This window comes from Herpailurus yagouaroundi, unplaced genomic scaffold, assembly GCF_014898765.1.
Source record: "Herpailurus yagouaroundi ecotype Mexico unplaced genomic scaffold, PumYag 198, whole genome shotgun sequence".
In the NCBI taxonomy this organism is placed as follows: domain Eukaryota; kingdom Metazoa; phylum Chordata; class Mammalia; order Carnivora; family Felidae; genus Herpailurus; species Herpailurus yagouaroundi.
Window position 1 is genome coordinate 12,534,786 of NW_024412429.1, and position 25,326 is coordinate 12,560,111.

Consider the following 25,326-nt stretch of genomic DNA (forward strand, 5'->3'; position numbering starts at 1 on the left):
CTTGTACTGCCTTCGTGGCATGACGAGTCCTCTGATGACGGTGTCCCTGGAGGTCATTTGATCTGGCCTTACCCCTACACACTGCAGGTGGACCCTTCGGGAAGCTGTCAGGCTTTTCACCTGAACAAGACTCCTTCAAGGCCCCGGAAGCACCCTGGAAATGTATTCACGTGGTTGTATGTCTTTGTAAAATTTGCAAAAGTGAGACATTTTCACTGCAGTTAAGACCGTTGTCCCTTTCTAGGTGGTATTCTGGTGGCGGAGGGTCCCTTGAAATATCTGGCAAAAGGGAAAACTGAGTTAGAAGTACACATTTTAACCGAAATGTGCAATAATATTTTAGAACGTTTCAGTAAAACAAACGCAGTATTCTAGACAGCTGATTTGTGTGAATTTGGAACGTGTTTTCTATATCTTTAAATCTAAGGAATTAAAGAATTGAGAGATAACTTAGATTAGAAAAAGTAATGGGTAAAACACAAAAGAAATAGTGATGAATAGAGCAATAAAATCAGTAGAAAGTATTCCTATATCAAAAAACTGCAACAAAAAACTCCATCATATCAAATGCAGTAAGTTATTAAGAGGAATAAATAAATTGAGTAGAAATAATGAATAGGCTCCTGGATTGTTTGATAATCCAACTAATAAAGAGGAGAGAATCATATAAATACCCTGGAAAAAATTAAATATCTTGATTATTTAACACCAAATGCTGACATCAATGAATATAATATAAACTTACTTCACTACAATGAGGGCATCTATGACAAGTTGGTTAATGAGTGTCATTAATTCAAACTGTTTAAAATTAGACACTGCACAAAAAAACTTGACATTTGCAAAAAATAGGTTTTCCAACTTTGACAACAATCCCGACAATCTATATGACATTGCCAATAATAAGTTATAAAGCTGCAAGAAATGTTTCTAAACTGTCAAAAACAAAAACAAAAATGAAATTTTAATCAATCATGGTAGAGGAAAAACTCAATTATCTTTCTATTCTTTCTATGGAACATATTCCCCAAGCCTTATCATATGAAGAGGCAACCAAAGAGTTTGCTTCCAGAAATGTAGGGGAAAAATTATTAAAGAAGTATGAAAGTAGTGGGGCGCCTGGGTGGCTCAGTCAGTTGAGCGTCCGACTTCGGCTCAGGTCATGGTCTCACGATTCGTGGGTTTGAGCCCCGCATCAGGCTCTGTGCTGACATCTTGCTCAGAGCCTGGAGCCTGCTTCAGATTCTGGTCTCCTTCTCTCTCTGCCCCTCCCCTGCTCACGCTTTGTCTCTGTTTCTCAAAAATAAATAAATGTAAGAAGTATGAAAGTAGTTAATTATAAAAATTATTTGGTCACTTTGGTGGATGTTGTGATGTTTGTGCTCTTTGTCATTAAATATTTGTCACGTCTTAGGGTTTCTTTCCTTATTCCAGATAACTACTGCTTTCATATCTAATTGTGGATTTATAAGTCTGTATTCTTTCTCTTAAAGAGAGCCTTCCAAATTGTAGAAGCTTCCGAGCCCGTCTCTTCCCAAGTCTTCCCCGAACAGTGAAGGTATCCAACAGATACATCCAACAGAAAAGAAGCAAAATGCTCTGTTCTGCTTGTATTCCAGAAATGGGTATGTACCATAAGACCCCCCCCCCTCAAAAGGCAATTCATATGAGAGAGTGAGAAAAAACAGTCTTTGATCTTCTGATATGGCATAAATCAGTATATTTTATAATAACTGGACGGTATGTGTGTTTATTCAAGAAAAAAAGAAACTACCCATCTATTGCATTTGCTGGTGATCTGTCCTGCTAGCACTTCAAAATTTAAAAAAACAAACAAAATAAATGTGTCATATGAATCACAGAGTAGTCATCGCAGGAAGAATGGCAGAGATCTTGGCAGATCATAATCCATCGCTGAGTGTTAAAAATTAGTATAATATTTTGTAACAATCGGTTTTTAGAAAAGAGAGTGCATCACACATAGTTAGGTTAAGTGTTTTATGAAAATTGTGCATGTGGATGTGTGTACAGGGTCACAATATAAGTGGCATTTTTACTGTGAGTCACAGCCTGAAAAGTTTGAAAAATACATATGAAGAATATGAAGCAGCTGCAGACTGAAGTTCAAGAGAAAAAGAATAAGAGGGCTAGTTTCCAGAATGCAGTTTGGCAATTTGTAGCAGATTATTTATAAATTCACTGGAATTTGGGAGGCATTTTTCCTAAGGAAATAATAGTTTGTCACTATTGGATGTCTAGCTAAAACCACAAACTCTATTTATTTAACTCACAATATAGGTAATGTATAAATTATAACATGATATATGGTACAATGGGATATGATATGATTAATACAATGATGTGATGTAACATAATGAACATAATATAATGTAAATTAACTGTGCTAGTTATGATAGCCCTAAGCCAGCTCTTCCATTTTTCTCCCCATAGTCTCGCCCATTCACATGACTCCTGAGCAAACTGTTTTTTGCGTTTGTTTATTTAAAGTAGGTTTCACACCCAGCATAAAGCCCAATGCAGGGCTTGAACTCACAACCTTGAGATCAAGACCTGAGCTGAGATCAAGAGTTGGGCACTTAACCAACTGAGCCACCCAGGTGCCCCCTGAGCAAGCTGTTTCAAAGTCTAAAGTTACAGGATTTCAGTCATGACATCATGCATATGCATTTCACAACACAAGTTAACATTTTATAATGATAATTTAATATTTTATGTTTTGTATTGCCACCTGATTTGGTATAACTGTTACCTGAACCTCTCTGCCAGTTACAACCCCTTACCCTTCTTTGCCTTCCCCTCCCCAAAAGGAAAAAGAGAAGTACTGAATGGGCTAAAATTATGACAGTTTTCAAACTGGGTGGTAGTAAGATCAAGTAACACATTTTTTTCTAAAGTATAACATTTGTAATCCTATCCTTAAGATAATTCTCTATCGTTAAAATTGTCAGCATCTCTGAATAATGAAAAAAAGAATAAAGAGTTAATATTCAACCTCCAAGCTCAATAAAAATCTGCAGCAGGGAAAGTCATCTTTCATGAAAGCCACAGAATAATAAATGGGCAGGTAATCCTCTGAGCTCACTTTGTCATATGTTACAACAATAAAGGAACAATATTCTAATGGTTATTTGATTTCAATACCATAAGAGTATTAACAATTCAATGTTGATTGTATATAGCTAGATTTATATCTATCCGCTAGATAAGTGTGTTCAGACAGGAAGAGAAAGGGGAAAAGCATGAACATTTATGAAATATTTTCAATGTGTTGGCACTATATTTGGTCTCTCATATGCATTATCTTATGAGATATAGTGATATAGTATTTTGTGATATTTTAATATTGCAAAATTTTTGTAATATGTTACCTATTACTATTCTCACACTATGGTTAAAGAAACTATGTTAGTTTCCTCGGCTGCTGTAACAAATTACCACAAACCTGTTGGCTCGAAACAACGTAAATTTATCTCACACTTCCATACTTCAGAGGGCGAAGCGTGTCTCACTGGGCTACCACCAAGAGGTCGGCAGATCTGTGTTGTTCTCTGTGGTTCCTATGGAAGGATTCATTTCCTTACCATTCCATTTTCCAGAGACGACACCTTGAAGGTTGTATCCTCTGAGCTCTTCACCCCCTTCCTTCATCTTCAAAGTCAGCCACTTTGGGCCATTTTCTTTTCATGCTGCAGTTTCTTTGGGTCTCTCTTGCAATTCCGTCTTCCAATTTTAGGGACCCTGGTGATTATATCGCGCTCACCCAGATAATCCAGGATATTCTATCTTAAAATCAGCCAGTTGGCAAGCTAAATTTCATCTGCAACCTTAATTCCCCTTGGCTGTGTAACCTAACATATTCACAGATTCCAGAAAATTGGATGTGGAAATCGGGAGTTGTTATTTTGCCCACCACAGAAACCGTTTCGAAAAGCTGAAATACTTTGCCCAAGGTCACAGAAACAGGAGAGTGGAGCTTGGATTCTGACTCAAATATGCCTGACTTCAGCGCCCCTGCTACTCTGTTCAGCACCTTGCTGAACAGTTTATATGTCCAAAATGAAAAAAAAAAAAAATCTCCACCGTTTGGGTCTGTTCAAGAAATGTATCTTGAGCACCTGTTGTGTGCCAGGCACTGTGCTAATGCAAAATACATAAAGATGAATGAAGTACAGCGTTCCTTTTGTAGAACTGAGAGTCTGACAAAGGAGATCCTACACTGTATTATTATAATGCAGTATATTATGCTGCATGCTATGCTGAGATATGATACATAGGACAAGAAGTTTGAATTTTTTTACTCTAAGTGGGGAATAGGAACTAGGAAAAAAAATTTAGGCTAAAGACAGGACATGAGAAGATTTGGAAATCCTGGAGAAAGAGAGACTGTTTGGAGAGGATGATGTGATCATTTCAGTATAGGTGCTCTCAGGAAGGAATGCCAGGCATTCTACAAAAAGTCTACCCAAACTTTTTAAGGTTTGAGAACAGTTTGAATTTTTGGAGTCTCACATTCCTATAGAGAAAAATATAGTCTTCTCTAATCAGAAGGGAGTCCTTTTCATTCATTTATTTAGCAAATATTTATTTATTAATTTAGAGAGAAAGAAAGAGATGATGAGCGGTAGAGGGAGGTAGAATCTTAAGCAGGCTGCCCGCCAACCGCAGAGCCCAACATGAGGCTCTATCCCATGACCCTGACCTCATGACCTGAGCCAAAATCAAGAGTTGGACGCTCAGCCGAGTCACCCAGGTGCCCCAATTTAGCAAATATTTATTAAATAGTTAACTGTGTTTCAGGCTTTATGCTAGGTGAATAATCAGTTGACGTTAGTGAACAAATAGATACTGACCTGTCGTCCTGGTTCCCACATTCTATTAAGGTAGACAGGCAAAAAAGAAAAAAGAAAAAGAAAAAGAAAGAAAACCAACAACAAAAAGTGTAGCTGTATGGAAGGAGACAAGGACTCCACAGGAAACAAGGACTGAGGCACAGAGTCCTTGCCAAATTCTAGGTGCTGTGCCCATATTAACTTTCTAAACATATGGTCATACAGGAGGCAGTCCCTTGGGTAAAACCAGGACTGATTGGGATTTACCCTGAGTGCCCCATTTTTGTTAAAATGTCACAATAGGGTATAGCCACACCTGTTGTACCCTATTTTAGTAGATGTTTCTAGGTTCCCTAAGTACCTCGCCTTGGTACTAGGGCCATGCCGGATTCTCCCACGGAACTCCCTAGCGGTCCTCACCAACCGGCAACCAAAGAATTGTGCTTGGACTGAGAGGAGCCTCCAGGATCCTGCTCCAGGTCCAAGACCTCGTTCATCCTTTCTGATTGTTAGGCACTGTCTGACACCTCTTGGTAGGTGTATTAACTGACACATAGAGAGGAGAGGAACTGTTGCTTGCTCTGGGTTTGTTCTACCAAAATGGACGCCTTTGAGGAAATGTGTTGATACGACAGTTATTTAGACTATCCTAGGGGTGCCTGGGTGGCTCAGTTCATGAAGGGTCTGCCTCTTGATTTCAACTCAGGTCATGATCTCAGGGTAGGGAGATCGAGCTCCAAGTTGGGCTCTGCGCTGAGCGTGGAGCCTGGTTAAGATTCTCTTTGTCCTTTCCCTATGCATGTGCATATGTGCATGCACCTGTGCTTGCGCTCGCGCTCAAAAAAAAAAAAAAAAAAAAAAAGAATCTCCCAGAAATAAAATGTTAGAGGAAACAATGTAAAAGCAAACTTTATGGAAAAGTAATCAAAGGTCAAATTAGCTTTCTTTCCTTTTAGTATTTGACAAGAAGAGTTCTAGCTGAGGAGGCACCCTTAATGACGACACATGGAAAAAGAGAAGGCAACCAAAAAGTAGAAGGTAGAGAAATCTACACAAGCAGAAGAGAGCAGGCAGAGAAAACCAAGCACAGGATTTGAGCACATCCTGACTGAGGTATCAGAGAGATCTCCCGGCGGCACATAACGCAGCCAGCTGTAAATGCAGTTTTGGAGCTGGAAATACGTTTGAGAAGCATCAGTACAAAAGTGGCACGCAATCCATGAAAATTAATGAGATTGTCTAGGAAGAAACCGGAGAGAGAGAAAAAAAGATCTCGCACTGAGCCCTGAGAAATGATATACTTGAGAGTTTGGGTAGAAGAGAAGGCGGCTCCTGAGGCTTTAGTAGAAGTTGAGAGAACAGAGTGCTCCAAAGAGGGGTCAACTGCCAGCCATTTCAGGAGTCAACACAGCCGAGAGTGGAGGTGTGTGGATGGGACAGTCACATCGTCTGAGCTCGAGCTTCTTCTTTCTCAGGGAAGAGCTACATGAACTTGGACACTCAACTTCTCTGTGCTCCGGTTTCCTCATTAGTAAAAGGGGACCATATGTTTAGAAAGTTAATATGGGCACAGCACCTAGAATTTGGCAGGCTACGTAGTAAGTGTTGCTAAATTGAACTACCGTTGTTCCACATTAAGTAAGGTGAGAATAGGTAAGTGTCCTTTGGATTTGGAAACACGGGGATCCTTGGGACTCTTGATGTTAGTCACATTAGAGGCAAGGATGGAGTGGGCTCAAGTGAGGACGGGAAATGAGGAACAATGGGGCTTCCTTCTTCAAGATGAGGCTAAAGTGGGAGGGGCTAACAGTGATTTTCCCTCCTCCTGTCTCCTGAGCATCCACTGTGATATCTGAAGCAGGAGTGACCCATCTAGACCCTCATCTCAGGTGAAGGGGGTGGGGAAGTTGCCCACCTAGACATCTGACCAGGATGTCTGCCTGGTCCCAATTGCCAAACTGGAGAACATCATCATCAACCGGAATGATGAATACGAAAGCTTGTTCTAGGTCACTTCACCCAATAGCTGAAATTCTCTAGGGGAAAGACAGTTCAAATTGGAAATGCAGAGAATAGTGAGGAAAGTATTAATTTGGGATGATTTGGGGGAGGGGAAGTCTAGTAGGGGAGAGGAATGTGGTTAAGTCCAACAGCACTCTGAAGACACCAGGCTCCATGTGGCCCAAAAGGGAAATGAAAAGATGCCAAAAGCCCGCTCTGGCTCTCCCGATCAAGGTTGAGCAAGACCCCCCAGCCTTCTTCCTCTTGTCTTCACCTGCTCCTTCTCAGTTGGAAGAATAGGCAGCCAGTGGCTGTGAACGAATTCCAACTTACTAACTGGTACAGAAAAAGGCAGATCACAGGCCAAAGTGCACCTGGGGCCACTGCCTTTCTCCCGGGGCCTCTGCCTACATCATTTGGTTTCCAGGGCTTGAGGTGGTGATGGTCAAGGAGGGAGGACCTAGAGCAGAGAAAGAAGGAACAGGTGTGGCCTTATTTACTAGTCCACTCATCGTCCTTTTGCTGCAGAGGGACGGAGCTGTCACCAAGATGTCCAAGGAGGCCCATAACTGGTTGAACCCAGAGCAACTCCCTTCCCAGAGCAGTTCGGTCCTGCATCAGTTTTTAAATGCACGGAAAAGCCTTACAGGCAAATGTATTCATGTTCACAGTGTTATTTATTCTTAACCTTTTTTTTTTTTTTTTGCAATTAAATGTTGAGGTTTAGGCTAAAAGCTATTAATATAATGAAGGCTAATTCTTTTTACAATGCCTTTAGCATGTGCTGATTTTTTTTCTTCACTCACAAAAAGGTTTTGCTTTATTGTGCAGGGGAAAAAAAAAAAAAACAAAACCTACCCACAGCTGAGTCACCCTGAGTCAAAAGTGTTGTCTATCCTCATCACCTTATTAGGAAACTTGACAATAATTCACAGATCTTTGGGGATAATCAGCAGGCTTTCCAATACTGCCCGGAATAGTGGTAAACACTGTATTTTTAAAAATAGCGTAACTGTTACATGGTTCCCTCAGGCAATTAGCCGGTGTTGCTTGCCCTACAATGCCCTGCTTCTATCCCCAGAGAATAAGCATTTGGTCTGTTCAGAATTATCATGTATTTCCTTCTTTCCTCTACGTAGGTCACTAGATTCCTTTGTGAACAGTGGGCATCAAACAACCGTTAAAAAAAAAAAAAAAAACCTATGTACAAAATGCAGCCGTTAATATTTCTCAAGAGCACTGAGTTGTATTGAGTCATATTATGTGAAATTATAAAATACAATCAGAAAAGGGCACTTCACATGCCATCACAGTCATTTTGTAAAGTTCAGTTTGGTAATTCCGAGCCGCATTTAATTTTCTCTGAAAATTCCCACACGGCAGAAAGATATTGCTCTTTGTGGCTTTCAAGTCTATTTCAGAGAACTGTAAAACCACCACCTTTTGGAATTAGCACTTTTCCTATAAATAGACACTACATCACTTATACCAAATAAAGTCACATAGGCGTTTTCATTAATATGAATGCTAAAATAATAAGTGGTTTTCCTACATAACCATTCTGGGATTTATGAAAATTAGAATTCTGCATTTTAGTTTGGTCTGAATCATTTGTAGTTCTTCATCTTCACTGATAGGGGGGGCTAGTAATTTCTGTATTAATTATAATATTTTAGCATGTTAAAATCTATATCTAGATGAAACAGATACTTCAAAGCTTCAAAACTGATGAAACTTCATACTTCTCTTTTAAGGGATAAAACCGTTTGCATTAATATGTGAAATATACTACTAAAACACCCCCTGCTGATTTCATAGGCTTTGCAGGGAGTTATGCATAATTTTCTGAAAATTAAAGGACTGAGGATCAGTATTTATGAGATCTCAAGAACTATTAAAAACTTGGAAGATTCTCCTAAAATGGAATTTTAAAAATTCAGCTCAACAATTATTTAACACACGCCAGAGGTAAAACAGCAGAGTAAACTCAGAAGATCAGAGTTTGAGATTCAGCCTCATGCTTACCCACACCATAATGGTGCTCATCTAATATCTTTGCAAACTGACAACACAGAATTGAAATGAGAATTAAGTGCAATAACTTGGCAAAGTGCCTTGTAAAATAATAGGATGTAACCTCAGAAATGCTGACTGCTGAAGGTAGCATGCTTAGGACAAGAATTCTCCTATTTAGATGTGAGGATAAATTCTCAGGAATCCACAAATTCTCCATGTAAATGTGTTTTCACTCCTTTTAATTTTGTTTGTGTTTTTATGTTGGTGTTAATCTTTTTTTAAAAAGTTCATGGAGCACATTCTACATCATCGAATATCCTCCTTGCAACTGCCATGCAATATACATATTCAAGATAGTATTGGTGCCAATTAATTCAGCTTCATTTGTTTCCAAGCTAATGAAAACAGATACAAGTGGACTTTAATTTGTAGCTTCCGTTTTCCTCCAAGAAAAAGGCAAGGCACGTGGGCAACAATTCTGAGCAAAGATTTGGTGGTAATGTAGATCCAGAAAACTGATGAGAAAATCATTACATGGCACACCATAACCTTAGTAAGCTGAACTTTTAAGAGGACAAAATCTTGCCAGTCTGCATTAAGAGCAGTGATTTAACACCCTGATTTAACATCATTTGTACTGATGTTGTAGCTTTGCATATATTCATTGTAATTGTTTTAGTTAAATAACCATATGAAAACTGTAAACCTAAGCTTATACTCAGATTCATATTCCATTTATTTAAATAACATTATAGGGGCGCCTGGGTGGCTTAGTCGGTTAAGCGTCTGACTTCAGCTCAGGTCATGATCTCACAGTCCATGAGTTCGAGCCCCACGCTGGGCTCTACTGACAGCTTGGCTGTGCTGACACCCAGAGCCTGCTTCGGATTCTGTGTCTCCCTCTCTCTCTGCCCCTCCTCAGCTCATGCTCTGTCTCTCTCTGTCTCAAAAGTAAATAAACATTAAAAAAAATTTTTTTAAATAACATTATAAAATTAACATACATTAGTTAACTTAAAAATAATTTAATATTTGAGGGGTGTGGCCCATGAAATCAGAACTCAGAAAAGAAAACACTCTAGTTAAATCTTCTTTCTACACTTTGCTGTGTGATCCTGGGTAAGTCAAATGACTCCTTAACAGTAAAATAAGGATAATAATTTCATTCACATAGGAACACTCTGAGGAGTAAATGAAACAATTAATGTAACCGTGAACGAATGTCTTCCCAAGTATGGTATGTTGTGGAAAATAAACACACTGAATCAAGAGTTTAGGCTTTCAAACTACATTTCTATGCTGCCTTGGGCAAACTGCCTTACCTCTTTGAGAGTCACCTCCAATTTTCTAAAGCTAGGAGGTATGTCAGATTATCTCACAGTTCTTTTTAATATTGCTGTAACAGAAGGTAGTTGTTTGGGTTTTCTATTGAGATTTCAATGGAAATTCCATTCATTTGATTTCACTCATATCATCTCCCCAGTTATTTGGTTTTCCATTAGCTTGATTTTCAGCTTACTTCTCTGAAAACTTAAAAAAAAAATGTTATGATTTACTGTGGTCAATGCAGCAGTTTGCAAAACCAGGGTCAGAAAAGCTAAATTCTCTGATCTAGCAGAGAGATTTCAGTCTTTCTTTGCTTTGTTGTTTTTTCTGTTGTAACAGAAAGACAAAACTCAGATTTGAGTCTGTACTTAGATGTAACCATTCAAGGCAAGTCAAATGATCTCTCTACCTTGACTACACTGCTTAAAAAGCAGGCTCTGGACACAGACTTGTGGATTCAAATCCTGATTCCACTACTTATTAGCTATGCAGCCTAGGAAAAAAAAATTGCTGAACCTCTCTAAGCCTTTATCTTTTGTAACAATTAATGGGATAATAGTTGTAAAGCACCCAGCTGTGAAGCGTGGTATTTTTGGAAAACCTCAGGGAATGTTAGCTATTATTAGTATTGTCACGTTTATTTCCCTTCCTTTTCATCCTTACCTTTCCGGTTATGCAAGAGACTGCAAAACTTGGAGCATGGAGGGGTAATAAGAAAGCTCTGGGAAAGTAAACAAGGAGTGGCAACTGGTAGTCAATGCAAAGGCAGAGGACTAGAAAGAACCGCCACCATACATGTCCAGAAACTTAGACTGGATCTGGGTTCCACAATTTTCTAGCTTTGTGAATATCAATTAATTCATATCACCTAAGTTTTTGTTTCCTCCTCTCTGACCTGAGACTAGTAATGTAAGACTGTTAGCGAAAGGCTCAAAAACCGATATTCAATATACATGACTTCCTAAACTCTCAACAAGGCGGCTTTTCTCCTTGACAGAATATGTTTAGAAGGGTCAGAAGAATTGGATTCTATCTCCAGCCTTCTCACTTTTGTACTGTGTTCAAAACCTTTAACCTTCTGGGTCGCCTTCATCTGCTACATCATTACAGTAGTAACGACCACCATGGATTGCGGGCTTACCGTATGCCATGCATTGCACTATGTTCTGAATCTGCACACAGGGCAACTTTCTCATTTAGTGCTTGCAATTTTAAGGCAGATATATCCATTTCACAGATGAAAAAACTAAGGCTGAGAGATGTTAGAAACCTGCCATCCGGCACCTGCAGTGCTAAGGTTCTAAAATCACCCACCATAAAAGAGAATTGTTAGCCACCAATAGCTTTGCCTCCAATCACTGGCTTTCCCACAATTACCCACAGAGGGGAAAGTCGGCACGTCTACCCTCCGGAATTCACCACGGCGTGTGCGGGGCTCCACCCATCCTCAGATCCGCGCCTGCGCTTTCCAGTCCAGGCCCCGCCTCGCCCCGCCTCCGCGGGCCGCTCTGGCCACCTCCCACCCGGGAGAGGCCCCGCCCGCCGAGGGAAAAGCAGCGCACACCCAGCCTGCACCGCGCTTAGCTAGACGCGGAGCAGGAGCTCTGGGTGCACCCGGATTTCCTGTCTGCCCTCTTCGCTTCCGGCGAGGCACATCCGACCAATGAGGTGGGCTGGGAGGCGGGCTCGGAGGCGGGCCTTTACGCTCCCAGACTCCCGCCACCTCCCTCTCCACTCCCCGACGATTTAAGAACAGCGTGAAAAAACTAGCCAAGTGGCTTGGGTGGTTTCGCGGGGCCTTATGGCTGCTTCTGGGACGCTGAGCACTTTCCGCCTTCCGCCGTTGCCCACGATTCGAGAAATCATTAAGTTGTTCAGGCTGCAAGCGGTGAAGCAGCTATCCCAGAATTTTCTCCTGGACTTGAGGCTGACAGGTGGCTGTCTTCTCAGTGCTCCCCGGCTGTCTTCCCCGCATCCCTGGGGACACGGGCCGGGGGTCTGCGCGCGGATCCTGCGGGCGGGTATCTGGGGTCAGGCAGTGTGCAGCGGGCCTTAGGTCAGGTCCTTCTACCGCTCTGTGCAAAGAACTCCGGAGCCCCGCCCAGGAGACGCGTGGAATGCGTTGTTTGCTCGCGGAATGGCGTGTTCGGGGGTTTGCCGTGGGCCAGGGGAAGCAGGTGGTACAGACGCCGAGCAAACCCTGGGGGAGGCAGGGGTCGCGTATCGTGTTAGGCGGTTGTGGAAATGCGAGTCTTGCTGCATTAACACTAGGTTTGATTTTCATGCAGTCCGAAGTTAGAATTTCAATTAGTGCGGGGAGTTCTTCGAGAACACGTCGGAAAGTGGGTCGCTCATGGGATTACTTACTTAAACGCTTACTTGTTGAATGCAAAACCCGCGGGGCGCAAATATTCAGTAAAATACACGTCAAACAGACGACTTTGTGCTAGTGCTGGAGGTGCAGTTTGGGAGTGAACAAGGCAACGTCTTTCCGCAAGGGGCTTACGTTTTTTAGTAGGTTTACATTGTTCCCGTCCCTGATTTTAAGTCGCTTTCTGTGAGGTAAAATTCACGTGCCATCGAATGAACTAGTTTGAAGTGCAGAGTCTGGTGACAAACGTATGCATGCGTTTAACCACCGCTCCTGTGTCTTAGTGATCCTTCTAGAAGGTGAGGTTGCAAGACTAACCTAACAAATGTGTCCACTAATTCACTGTTGCAGTAGAGTATTTGAGATACTGATACTCCATTTGGCCCCCTTTAGGAGCTAAAAAGATCAACGAATCATACCCAAGAAGTTCATTTTCAATTAAAGGAAGTAGAGTTTACAAAGCACAATAATGGGATGTGGAGTCTTTATTCTGCCAGTAGAAACTAAGCTTCAGGTTCTCCTATGTTAATTGGAGGAGGGCCCCTCCTTCCAGAGCGTTAAAGGGTTATCTGCTTCTAAAATTCTCTAGTCCTAGAAATGACCAGAGCCAGCATTGCCAGTTGTTAGTCACATATGATAGACATAAAGCACCATTCTCAAGGCTGAAAATAGAGATCTTTGTATGTATGTTTTTAAATGTTTGAGAGAGCATGAGCAGGGAAGAGGGAGAGAGAGAATCCCAAGCAGGCTCCGTGCTCAGCCCTGAGCCAGACTCAGGGCTCCCCATCCCACGACTATGAGATCATGACCTGAGCCAAAATCAAGAGTACGAAACTTAACCAACCAACCCACCCAGGTGCCCTGATCTTATATTTTTAATATAAAAAAAATTTCTTCATTTATAGTATCTCATGTGAGGCTTTGTTCTCCCCGGGGATAAATTCTGGAATCTAGGTACTATTCCCTCTTCTCTGGGAACCAGAGTAAGAGATTAAAGTACCTGTCTGCGGTGGGAAGCTCTGGTGAGAGCACATGCTTGGTGAACTGGCAGTGCCTCTTTGATACTCATTTGTATTTGAATGTGCCTGAAAAGTTTGAGGGCAGAGCCCCTGACCTGCCTACGATCTTAGTTCTCCATTAAAAAAAAAAATGAGAATAGGGGCGCCTGGGTGGCTCAGTCTGTTAAGCGTCCGACTTCAGCTCAGGTCACGATCTCGCGGTCCGTGAGTTCGAGCCGCGCGTCGGGCTCTGGGCTGATGGCTCGGAGCCTGGAGCCTGCTTCCGACTCTGTGTCTCCCTCTCTCTCTGCCCCTCCCCCGTTCATGCTCTGTCTCTGTCTCAAAAATAAAAAACATTAAAAAATTTTTAAAAAAATGAGAATATTGAATTCATTACGCCTTTTCCTTCTGAAAGGGATAATAATCATCCCTGTACCCTCTGAAGGGCATTGGTCTGTAATGGAGGAAGGATTGCTTTAGAACTTACACCTGAGCTGGAGTCCCTTCTCTCCCATTTGCTTTCTAAATGACCTTGCCCAAATGAAACAAATGAAAAGTTAAATTGGGATAGTAGTTCTTAATGTGTTGGAAGGATTGTTGAGATGCTGGGAGAAAGCTTGTAAACCACCTAAAACAAATGGTTGGGGATGTGTATTAATTCCCTCCCAGCCAGTCAGAAGGCATACTATTTTTGGATGGTTGAAAGACTATTACTGCGTTGAAGCCTACAAAAATGGTACTATACAATCCCAGCGAACACTGCAGAGAAGTGCTGGTGTGTTTTCACTGGCTAAGTTGTTTTCAGTGGCTAAGTTCCCACTATCCCAGGAGCCTCACTTACTTGGATTTTATTATCTCCGTCAGTAAGACCAGCCCATTGTATGTTATTCCAGAAGTGATGATCGATTGCCACAATCCTTTTCATGATTTCTTAATGTCTGCTTACTTAAAGAGGCTGATTAATTCAAAACATTAACTTTTCCATATCAATTTGCAAAGTTTAAAAAACTTCCAGGTATAAGTTTAGCTTTTTCCAGAAAAGTGACCAAGAATCTGTAAATTTCTGCTAATCCTATGATCTAGGAACTTGTTGCTATGGCCATGTTGACCAGCTATATGTCTATAGGTAAAAACGAGGCTCTCATTACTTTTTGCTTTTGAATTTATAACTGGGAGCAGTAGAAATTCTGAATGTGAAACTGGTCTTATTCAGATATTCAGTACCTGGCAAGTGTAGAGAAATGGTTTAGCTGGTCAGTTGTTAGGAATTGATTGGTTTGGCAGAGGAATGGATAGAAAATACAGTGTTAACTACATTTAAGTTAGGAAGTTTTGTCATGATAATCCCGTTTTTCCTAAGGGACTGATACAATTCAGCTATAATGTGGTAGAATATTGGATGGCCACTACATGTTTATTGGTTTAGGCTAAGAGTTAAATAACTAGATAAATATGGTGTAAAGGATTAGTTAAGTCATGGTTGATAAGAATTTGTGGAGATTATTTTTTTGTTAACTTCTATACATTGAAATTTGTCCAGATAATTAAAACTTTTTTTTCTCTCCTAGATAAAATTGTAAGGAAAGCTGGCGATCTGACAAATGCTTATGTTTATGAAGTGGGCCCTGGGCCAGGGGGAATCACAAGATCCATTCTCAATGCCAATGTTACTGAACTTCTGGTGGTTGAAAAGGATAGTCGATTTATTCCTGGATTACAGGTGAGAGACTTAAAATGCCTTTTCTAGGAGGTAAAAACCCAATTTAAATCTTCAGTCCATGATTTTTTAACCTCAGGATATCCAAAGATTGTGTAGGTTGCTCCTCAAACTGCAGATCTCCAGATCCTTTTCCAGAGATTCTGATGCTGTGGTCTGGAGAAGTCTAGGAATTGCATTTCTAACAAGCATCCCCACATGGTCTGTTGACCACTATTTGAATAAACCTGCTTTATGTATTAATGTTAACCTAGTTTTGTGTGATCTGTTTTTTTAATCTAATAGCCATGTATGTTCTGGCCCATTCCTTCAAAACTAAGGAAAATAATTAATGCCAATAATGACCCCGCTATTGGCATGACTTCTGAGAACTTCATTTAGATTCAGAAAATCCTTTCTGTAAGCAAAAGATGGAGAAAACCGAGGTTTCTTTTAAGAGAGACTAATTGTCAAGCTTAGGCATTTGTTAAGAATTTCTTAGGCGAAGAAGTGAAGTTGTACCACTGTACACGTAGATTTAACATGAGGTTTGAATGAAATGAGACAATAAGTGCTGTTATATGAGAAATATTTGAAGGAGCTGGGCGTGTTTCCAAGGAGAGGATCTTTGAGTGAGGGGATTCAGAGCTGCCTGTGAAAGGTGGCAACGAAGAAGATCGCTTATTTTGATTTCTAGAAAAAAACAATCCTACAAATAGGTAAGAATTGAGGGAGGCAGATGTGGATTTAAAATAAGGTGGGACTTACATTTTTTTAAGTGGTAGCAAACAGCGGAACCCATTGTATCAGGGATATTGTAAAGGGAATTCTTCACAGGGGGCACTTAATGGCTTAAGGAACTTTGATTCCTCTGTAATTCTAAAAGTTTAGAAGAGCCCTTAGCCTTTGGCTTAGATAAGCAGCCATTTATTGAGTGTAACCGAAAAATAAAGTTATCTGCGTTATTACCATCATACAAGAGACAAATTGGTTTACAATTGGTACGTCCTAATGCTTGTGTATGCAACAATTGAAAAATGTTTAATTTCTGCCAGAATAGTTTGAGGAAATTTGTTTGAAAATCTAGGGCTTTGTGTGCATGCAATGGGTTTATTTTGTTTTTTTTAAAGGAGTTTTTATTTATCAGCTTTTATTTGGCTACATCTAGTTTTTGCTTTAAAAAGTTATATAAAATTTAGTTTTATCTAATTTTTACACTATTGACAGAATTGGTTTTAGATTTATAACTTTATTTTGGGATTGCCATATGGTGCATATTCCTTGATCAAATATGGAATTTAATACTGATTTTTTGCTTTGAATTACTTTCTTTCAAGAACTGTCTGCATCTCAGAAGTGAAAGTGGGAATATTTTATTTTCAGTGAGATCATGAGATAATAATAAGAAGCTGAAGCACACTATGTCATTCCCTTCAGGTTTTTTCTTTTTTCTTTTTAAGTTTTATTTATTTATTTTGACAGAGAGAGAGAGAGAGAGAGAGAGAGAGAGGGAGAGAGAAAGCATGAGCAGGAGAGGGGCAGAGAGAGGGAGAGAGAGAATCCCAAGCAGGGTCTCGGCTGTCAGTGTGGAGCCTGACGTGGGGCTTGAACTCACAAACTGAGCTCATGACCTGAGCTGAAATGAAGAGTCGGTAGCCACCCAGGCGCCCCTCAAATTTTTTCATCTAGCCCTTTCTGGACGTGAGACTACTCTTCTGACTTTATTGCCCTTGAAGAGACTTCCTAACCCTCAGTCTTCCCATCTGTTATGTGCAATTCTTTCTCATAAGGCAAGGGGGTGAATCAAATTTCTGTTCATCCCCACCTTAATTTACATACTGTCCTCTCTGATCCCAACAAAAGATGTGTGAAGAGGGGCTTTTTAAAAGACAACTACACCCTTCTCTTTTCAAATGCCTGCCCCAGCCCCTGCACTCCTAACCCCTGCCTTGTTTTATTTATCTTGTTGGATTGATCATCATAGGATACATTTTCTGTATGTTCTTATTTATTGTCTACCTCCCCCCCGCCTGGAATGTACTGCAAAGAGCATAGAGATTTTTGTGTGTTCTCTTCTGTGCTGTATCTCTACCATGTGCAACAGTGCCTGGAGTATAGCAGGTGTTCAATAATATCTTCAATGGGAAAATAAAAGGTTGACTTTATGTGTCTATCTAATCAGCCAACTAAATGTGTCATTTTTAAATTTTTTATTTATTTTGAAAGAGAGGGTGCGCGTGCGTGTGCCCGTGAACGGGGGAGGGGCAGAGAGAATCTGAAGCAGGCGCTGCACTGTCAGCACAGAGCCGGACCCAGGGCTCATCTCACGACGGTGAGATCATTTAATCGCGAGAATGAATAATTGTGTGGCAGTGGTTATTTAAAAAGTTTTGTGACTTTTTTTCTGAATACAAAGATTTGTTTCAAGGTAAATTACTCTGCAAGAAACGTGTATTTGTCTTCTTACATGTTTCTGTAGAAGAAGCAAAATTAATTCTTAGTGTCTTATATGCAGGAAAAGAATTTGCCTTAAAAAGAAATGTTGGGTACTAAAATATCACATAGATTTCTTTTTCCTGTAAAGAAGGTTTTAATATGTAAAACCACTTTCATTTAGAGGTACTAAATTAATAATGAAAATGAATAAAGGCAGAAGGTGTGATCTATTTAAAGGATTCCATTTTAGTGGTTTCTGAGCTAATAGAATTACTTTTTAAAGAAATTGTAATAATTTATAAAATGTCTTCTAGCTGAAAGTATGTCATTTGTGTCTTGATCCAATTCTTATAATATCATCTTAGGATCTTATAAGGCATCTTATATCTCACTATATAAGGCATCTTATATCTTAATATATGAGGCATCTTAGGATCTTACTAAATACAGTAGTATGTTACTAACACAGTTACTAACACAGTACTAACATACAGGTTTCACCGTCAGCATGTTGTAAGGTAAAAAAACATGTCTGATATGTGAAAGTACTATAATATAGCTTTGTGTTTAAAGAACACAGACTGCAGCATCAGATTGTCTGGGTTTGACTTCAGGCTCTACCATTTATTGGGTGTATGACTTTGGGCAGGTAACTATGTCTCAGGGCCTCAGTTTGCTTGTAGGATAGTAATGAGGATTAAATGAATGCCTCATACTTAGTTAACCATGCAATATATTTTTCGATATAAGTAATCAATTAAATTATTATCCCTGTGCCTTGGGCATTTCTATTAATTAAAGATTGATCATGAGACTGCTAATCTGGAAAGAGGTAGAGGAGAAAGGTTATTCCTTTGGATCACTGGAAAATAAATCCCTAGTGCTGTGGGAATGTTGGAGCTTTGTCCCACCTCCTTGAACCAGCATTGGACATTCAGGGTTTCTTTCTCTTAATATTGAAGGATTCTCTTGTGATTGTGCATTTGGGGTGGGGGGGGGTGAGGTCTTTATTATTTTTTAGTTATTTATTGTTACATTTCTGTGGCTGAGCCGATTGTCTCTGCTTTGGAGGGGAGTGAGATTTTTTTTTTTTTTTAATTTTTTTTTTTCAACGTTTATTTATTTTTGGGACAGAGAGAGACATAGCATGAACGGGGAAGGGGCAGAGAGAGAGGGAGACACAGAATCGGAAACAGGCTCCAGGCTCTGAGCTCTGAGCCATCAGCCCAGAGCCTGACGCGGGGCTCGAACTCACGGAGCGCGAGATCGTGACCTGGCTGAAGTCGGACGCTTAACCGACTGCGCCACCCAGGCGCCCCAAGTATCTTACAGTGTCTTAACGTAGCTTTTATTTGCATTTTCCTAATCAGTAATTTTGGGCATATTTTCGTGTGTTTATTTGCCATCTGTATATCTTTTTGGGGAATCGTGCAAATATTTTGAGCATTTTTTGTTTTGTCTTCATATTATTGCATTGTAAGAGGTCTTTATATAGTTTAGATACAAGTTCTTTGTCAGCTACGTGTTTTGTAATGCTTTCTCCTCAGCTGTGACTTACCTTTTCATTTTCTTAGACATTTAACAGTGTCTTTCAAAGAGTAAAACTTAGTTTTAATAAAGTTTATCAGTTGTTTTTCCTTTTGAATTTGATGCTTTTTGCATCTTATGTTAAAGATAATGGCCAAAACAAGAACTAAGAATTTCCATGTTTTCTTTTAGATGTTTTAAAGTTTTAGATTTTGCACATAGGCTTATGATACATTTTGGGTTACCTTTTGTATGTAGTGTGAGGTGGGAGTAGAAGTTCATTTTTTTTGCATCGTTTGTTGAAAATTGTATCTTTTTCTTATTGAATTGGCTTGTTAATATTGTCGAAACTCAGCTGGTCTTATGTACACTGGTCTGTTCCTGGACTTCCAGCTCTTTTCTCTTGTTCTAGATCTCTCTTTTCATTGATACCAACCTGTATTGATTACTGTAGTTCTATTGTAAGACTCGAGAGCAGGTAATTTGAGTCTTCCAACCTTGCCTTTTCCAAAATTGTTCTTGCTATTCTACGTCCTTTGCATTTCCATATAGTTTTAACATTAAATCATAAATTCCCTCTTTTTTGTTTTGTTTTGTTTTGTTTTAAGCCTGATTAAAACTCTAGATCACTTTTAGGAGAACTGGCATTTTAATGATCTAGGCTTCTAATCTTTAAACATGGTATATTTCCCCATTTATTTAGATTTTCTTTAATTTCTGTCAGCAGTATTTTACAGTTCTACGTATTCAAGTCTTACACATCTTTTGTCAAATTTATCCCTACCTGTGTCCTGTTTTTTGATGCTATTATACTTGGTATTGGTTTTTAATTTCAATTTCCATTTGTTTGTTGCTACTATGTAGAAATATCATTTGTTTTGGGAGTGGACTTTGTATCCTGCAGCCTTGCTGTGCTCACTTATTAGTGGCTATTTTGTAGATTTCTTAGGATTTTCTGCATGTATTATCGTTTCATCTATAATAAAAACCATTTTACCTCCTCCACTTCAGTCTGTTTGCTTCTGTTTCTTTTTGTCTTGGCTAGAATCTCCAGTACAGTTAAACATCCTTGCCCATTCCTGATCTGAGGGAAAGCATTCAGACTTCCACCAGTAAGTATGATGTCAGTTGTAGGGTGTTCCTAGATCTCCTTTGTCAGCCTGAGGAAGGTCCTTTCTGTTCTAGCTACCTGAGAGGTTGTGGTGTTTGTTTGTTTTTTTAATATATATATATTTTAAATAATGTATTGGCAAAAATACTTTTTCTGAGTTTCTTGAGATAAGCATATGGCTTTTTTTGTTTTTTGTTTGTTAATATAGTGAATTCTGTTGATCTTTTTTTTTTTTTTTTTCTAATGGTAAGCCAACCATCCATTGAATCTGTGGTGATAAAGTCTCTCTCATTCCGGATATTGGTATTTTGTCTCCCTACATATTGGTCAACTTTATTGATCTTCTGAAAAAACAACAACAACAAAAAAAGCTTTTGATATTGATTTTTCTGTCTTGTGTTCTGTTTTCTATTTCACTGATTTCTGCTCTGAAATCTTTATGTTCTTCCTTCTCTTTCCTTGAGGTTTAATTTGTTCTTTCTATATTTTTTTAAGGTGGAAGCTGAGGTTTTCTCTTTGAAGGCTTTCTAATTTTCTTATAGGTGTTAAGTGCTATAATTTTCCTCTCAATACAACCTGAGTAGAATCCTACAAATTTTGAGGTGTTGTGTTTTCATTTTCATTTATTCAAAATACTGATTTACTTAAAAAAATTTTTTTAGAGATTTTATACCTAAAGAAAGATTTCTAAAAGAAGTTGAGAATTTCCAGATAAACCTTCAATTCCAGTTTCCCTTTTAATTTCTTAATTTGACTTCTTAGAGTATTTAGAAGTGTATCATTTAGCTTGTTTTTCAGATCTCTTTCTGTTACTGATTTTTAACTTAATTCCATTGTGATAAGAAAACTTACTTTGCATGACTTAAAATCATTTTAAATTAATTTATACTTGTTTAATGGTGTAACACATGATCTATCTTGGTAAATGTTCCTTATGCAGAATATGCCTTCTGCTGTAAAGGATATAGATTCTTCTATTGGATGCTATGGAAATTTCAGTAAGGTCAAGTTGGAGTTATTCAAGCCTTTTGTATTCTTAGTGATTTCCTACTTGTTCTGTTGTTAAGAGAGGGGTATTGAAATCTCTGAAGTGCAGATTCGTTGGTCTGTCCTTGCATTTCTCTCAGTTTTGCTCTCATCTATTTTGAAACACTGTTATTTAGGTGCATAAACATTTAGGATTGTTAGGTCTTCATGACAAATTGGCTCCTTTATCATTATGAAATGATCATCATGATCTTTGGTGATATTCTTTCCTCTAAAATCTACTTTGATGATAACAGAACCATGCCAGCTTTCTTTTGATTAATGTCAGTTTCATCCTTTCCTGTATGTCTTCATATTTAAAGTCGATTTCTTATCGACAGCATATAATTGGGTCTTGCTTTTTTTCTCACCAATCTGACCACATCTGTTTGTGTACTAGTTTTCTATTGTTGCTGTAACAAATTCCCACAAACACAACAGCTTAAAATGACACACACTTATTCTGTTACAGTTCTGGGGATAAGAAGTCTGAAATGGAGGTCAATAGGGCCGTGTTCCTTTTCTGGAGGCTTCAGGGAAGAATTGTTTTTTTGCCTTTTCCAGCTTCTGGAGGCCATCTGCATTCATTAGTTCATGGACCTCTCACTTCCACATCTATCATTGACTTTGATCCTTCTGACTCACTCTTTTAAAGTCTTTTGTGATTGATTATTTGGGGTCCACCCAGATGATCTAGGATAATATCCCCATTCTGAGATCTGTAATCACATCTGCAAAGTCCTTTTTACCATATAAAGTAACATAGTCACAGGGATTAGGATGTGGGCATTTTGTGGGGCCAGTATTGGGCCTACTGCAATTTTTATCTATAACTCTTTGTTATTTTTAGTAGTTTATTGAAGGTATATAGTATACATCTTTAACATATCCCAGTTCACCTTCAAGTAATAAAATACCACTTCATGTGTAGCATACAAATCTTAGAATAATGTGTTTCTCCCTGTCAGGCCTTTGTACTGTTGGCGTCCTGTGTTTTGCTTCTCCATGCTGTAAACTTCACAGTACAATGTTAGTTTTGTTCTAACAGTCAATGCTATATTAAAGAGGTTTCAATACAGTAGACTTCTGTACAATGTGGGGGTTAGGGGCACTGACCTCTGCACAGTTGAAAATCCACGTATTACTTTGTACTCCCCAGAAATTTAACTAAAGCCTACTATTAACCAGAAGCCTTACCAATAACATAAATAATCACTTAACACATTCTTTGTATGTTACATGTGTTAGTGCTGTTTATGACAGTAAAATAATCTAGAGAGAAGAAAATCATATCATATTCCTATTATCCTAATCATATTAAGAAAATCATAAGAGAAAATACATTTATAGTACTGTAAGAAACCCGCATACACATGGACCAGTGCAGTTCAGACCCTGTTGTTAAAGGGTCAACTATAATAAGAAGAATTGTTACATATTTACCCATATGGTTACTGTTCTGAGTGCTCCTCATCCGTATGTCCACTTAGTATTATTATCTGTCTACCTGAAAGACTTTATTCAGCATTTTTTGTAAATTTTGTGGAACTTTCAGTGTTTGTATGTCTGAAGAAGTATTTTATTTTGCCTTTGTTGTTGAAAAACATACTGGCAATTGTTTTCTTTTAGTACTCTAAAAACGTGGCTCCACGGTCTTCTCACTTGCATTGTTTCTGACCAGAAATCTGTTGTCATTCTTATCTTTGCTCCTCTGCCTTTTTTCCCTGGTTGCTTTTAAGATTTCTCACTGGTTTTGAACAGTTTCATCACGGTGCACCTTAGTGTCCTTTTCTTCGTGTTTCTTTTGTGTGAGAGTCCTTGAGATTCTTGGATCTGCAGGATTTCCTGCTTTCCTGCTGTCCAGTGTCTCAAAACTGTAGTTTCGTCTATTTTTTTATCTGTTTAAGCCAGAAGAGACTATCTGGTCTTCTGTTCTGCATCTTAGCCAGAATAAGAAGCTCTAGGATTCTTCTTAATCATTGTGTGTTTATTTTGTGGAACTTTGGAGATAGGAAGTCATGATTATTGTTAGTATTGCCTCTGGGTTTTATAATAGGTAAACAGTGATTGTTTCTACCTGATAGGTAGGATGGAAAGTTCACAGAATTGAGAAACAAATTGGCTGATGTCAGATCTCAGATAAGGCACTCAGTAGCTTTCGATCTTGAGCTTGCTGTTGTGAACCTGTTCTAGCTTCAGCTTTCTCATCTGCAGCATGAGGATAATAGTTATTGTTTGTGATCATTACAAGGATGGTAAGAAATTTATGTAAAGAGATGGGCATATAGAGCCTAGCATATTGCCAGTAGCCAGTAAGTGGTTGCTATTATAATTATCCCCCTTCTCTGTCATCTTATAAAGGGATCTGTAGTGCAGTCATCCTGGCAAAAGGAGCTGTTTTTCATCAGAGACCGTAAAATTTTAAATTCTTTCATCTCTAGCAAATTTTACAAAAGGGAAGATGGCCTGACTTTCTGTCGTGGCATGATTACATACTTCACACATGTAATTTATCTTTAAGATATGGCTACAGCCATAGTTAATCAAAACTCAACAAATAAGTAGAAGGTGGCTTACAACCAAAGTGACTTCCTAGTCCACTACAAACTAGAAGTAGATCAATGCTAGAAGGAGACCCACTGACAATAGCAGGAAGTGACAGTTATTACTGTGGCAGAAAAGCTATAAAAAGCAAACGTAAAACTGAAAAAAAGCGCAGTAGTAAGGCATCATAACCACTGACGCCATTACTCTACAGGCAACAATGACCCCTAGTCAAGAAAAGGGTGAAATTGGGTTCATTGTTCTTGGCTTAAGGAAGAGAATTTTGTGATATTGTATAGCAAGATTACCCTCTGTAACTTTTTCTGTTTATTTTTCACAAATTTTTTTTATTGAATTATAATTAAGACAGTGTTGTGCTAGTTTCAAGTGTACAGTACAATGATCAACAGTTTGTTATGTTTCTCCACGCTCCTCAAGATAAGTATACTCTTAATCCTCCTTGTCTGTTTCACCCATTCCCCCACCCAACTCCCCTCTGGCAACCGCTAGTTATTTCTCTGTATTCAAGAATTTTTCTATTTGCCTCTTTTCTATTTGTTTTGTTTCTTAAATTCCAGAAATGAGGGAAATCATACGGTATTTGTTTTTCTTTGACTTATTTTACTTAACATTCTATCGTCTGGGTCCATCTATGTTGCTGCAGATGGCAAGATTTCATTCTTTTTGATGCCTGAATAATAATCGCATATATATACACCACATCTTCTTTATCCATTCATCTGTCCATGGACACGGGTTGCTTTCATATCTTGGCTATCGTAAATAATGCTGCAGAAAACATAGGGGCACATATGTCTTTTCAAAATACTGTTTTAGTTTTTGGGGGGTGAATACCCAGTAGTGGAATTACTGGGTCATATAGAAATTGTATTCTTAAGTTTTTGAGAAACCTCCATACTGTTTTCCACAGTGGCCGTGCCAATTTGCATTCCCACCAACAGTGCACAAGGATTCCCTTTTTCTCCACCACGCCATCATTTGTTATTTCTTATGGTTTTTATTTTAGCCATTCTGATGGGTATAAAGTGATATCTCATTGTGGTTTTGATTTGCATTTCTCTGATTAGTGATGTTGAGCATCTTTTTATGTGTCTGTTGGCCATCTGTATCTTGTCTTTGGAAAAAGACCTTTTTCCATTTTTCAATAGAATTATTTGTTTTTTGTGTGTTGAGTTGTAGAAGTTCTTTATATATTTTGGATATTAACCCCATATCAGATCTATCATTTGCAAATATCTTCTCCCATTCAGTAGGTTGCCTTTGTGTTTTGTTGATGGTTTCTTTCACTGTGAGAAAACTTTTTATTTTGGTTAGTCCCAGTAGTTTAATTTTGCTTTGGCTTCCCTTGCCTGAGGAGATGTATCTGGAAATTTTTTTTTTTTTTTTAATGGCCAATGTCAAAA

The 25,326-nt window shown here is 38.9% G+C and overlaps 1 protein-coding gene across 1 annotated transcript in view; it reads left to right on the forward strand.

The window, feature by feature from the left end:
* The first annotated feature begins 11,892 nt into the window (after positions 1-11,892).
* Positions 11,893-25,326, forward strand: part of TFB1M (transcription factor B1, mitochondrial) — a 62,901-nt gene continuing 49,467 nt past the window's right edge. The window contains exons 1-2 of the mRNA XM_040448818.1: positions 11,893-12,127; positions 15,131-15,282. Coding sequence (XP_040304752.1) covers positions 11,995-12,127; positions 15,131-15,282 — 285 coding nt within the window. The 5' untranslated portion in view covers positions 11,893-11,994. The remainder of the gene's footprint in view (positions 12,128-15,130; positions 15,283-25,326) is intronic.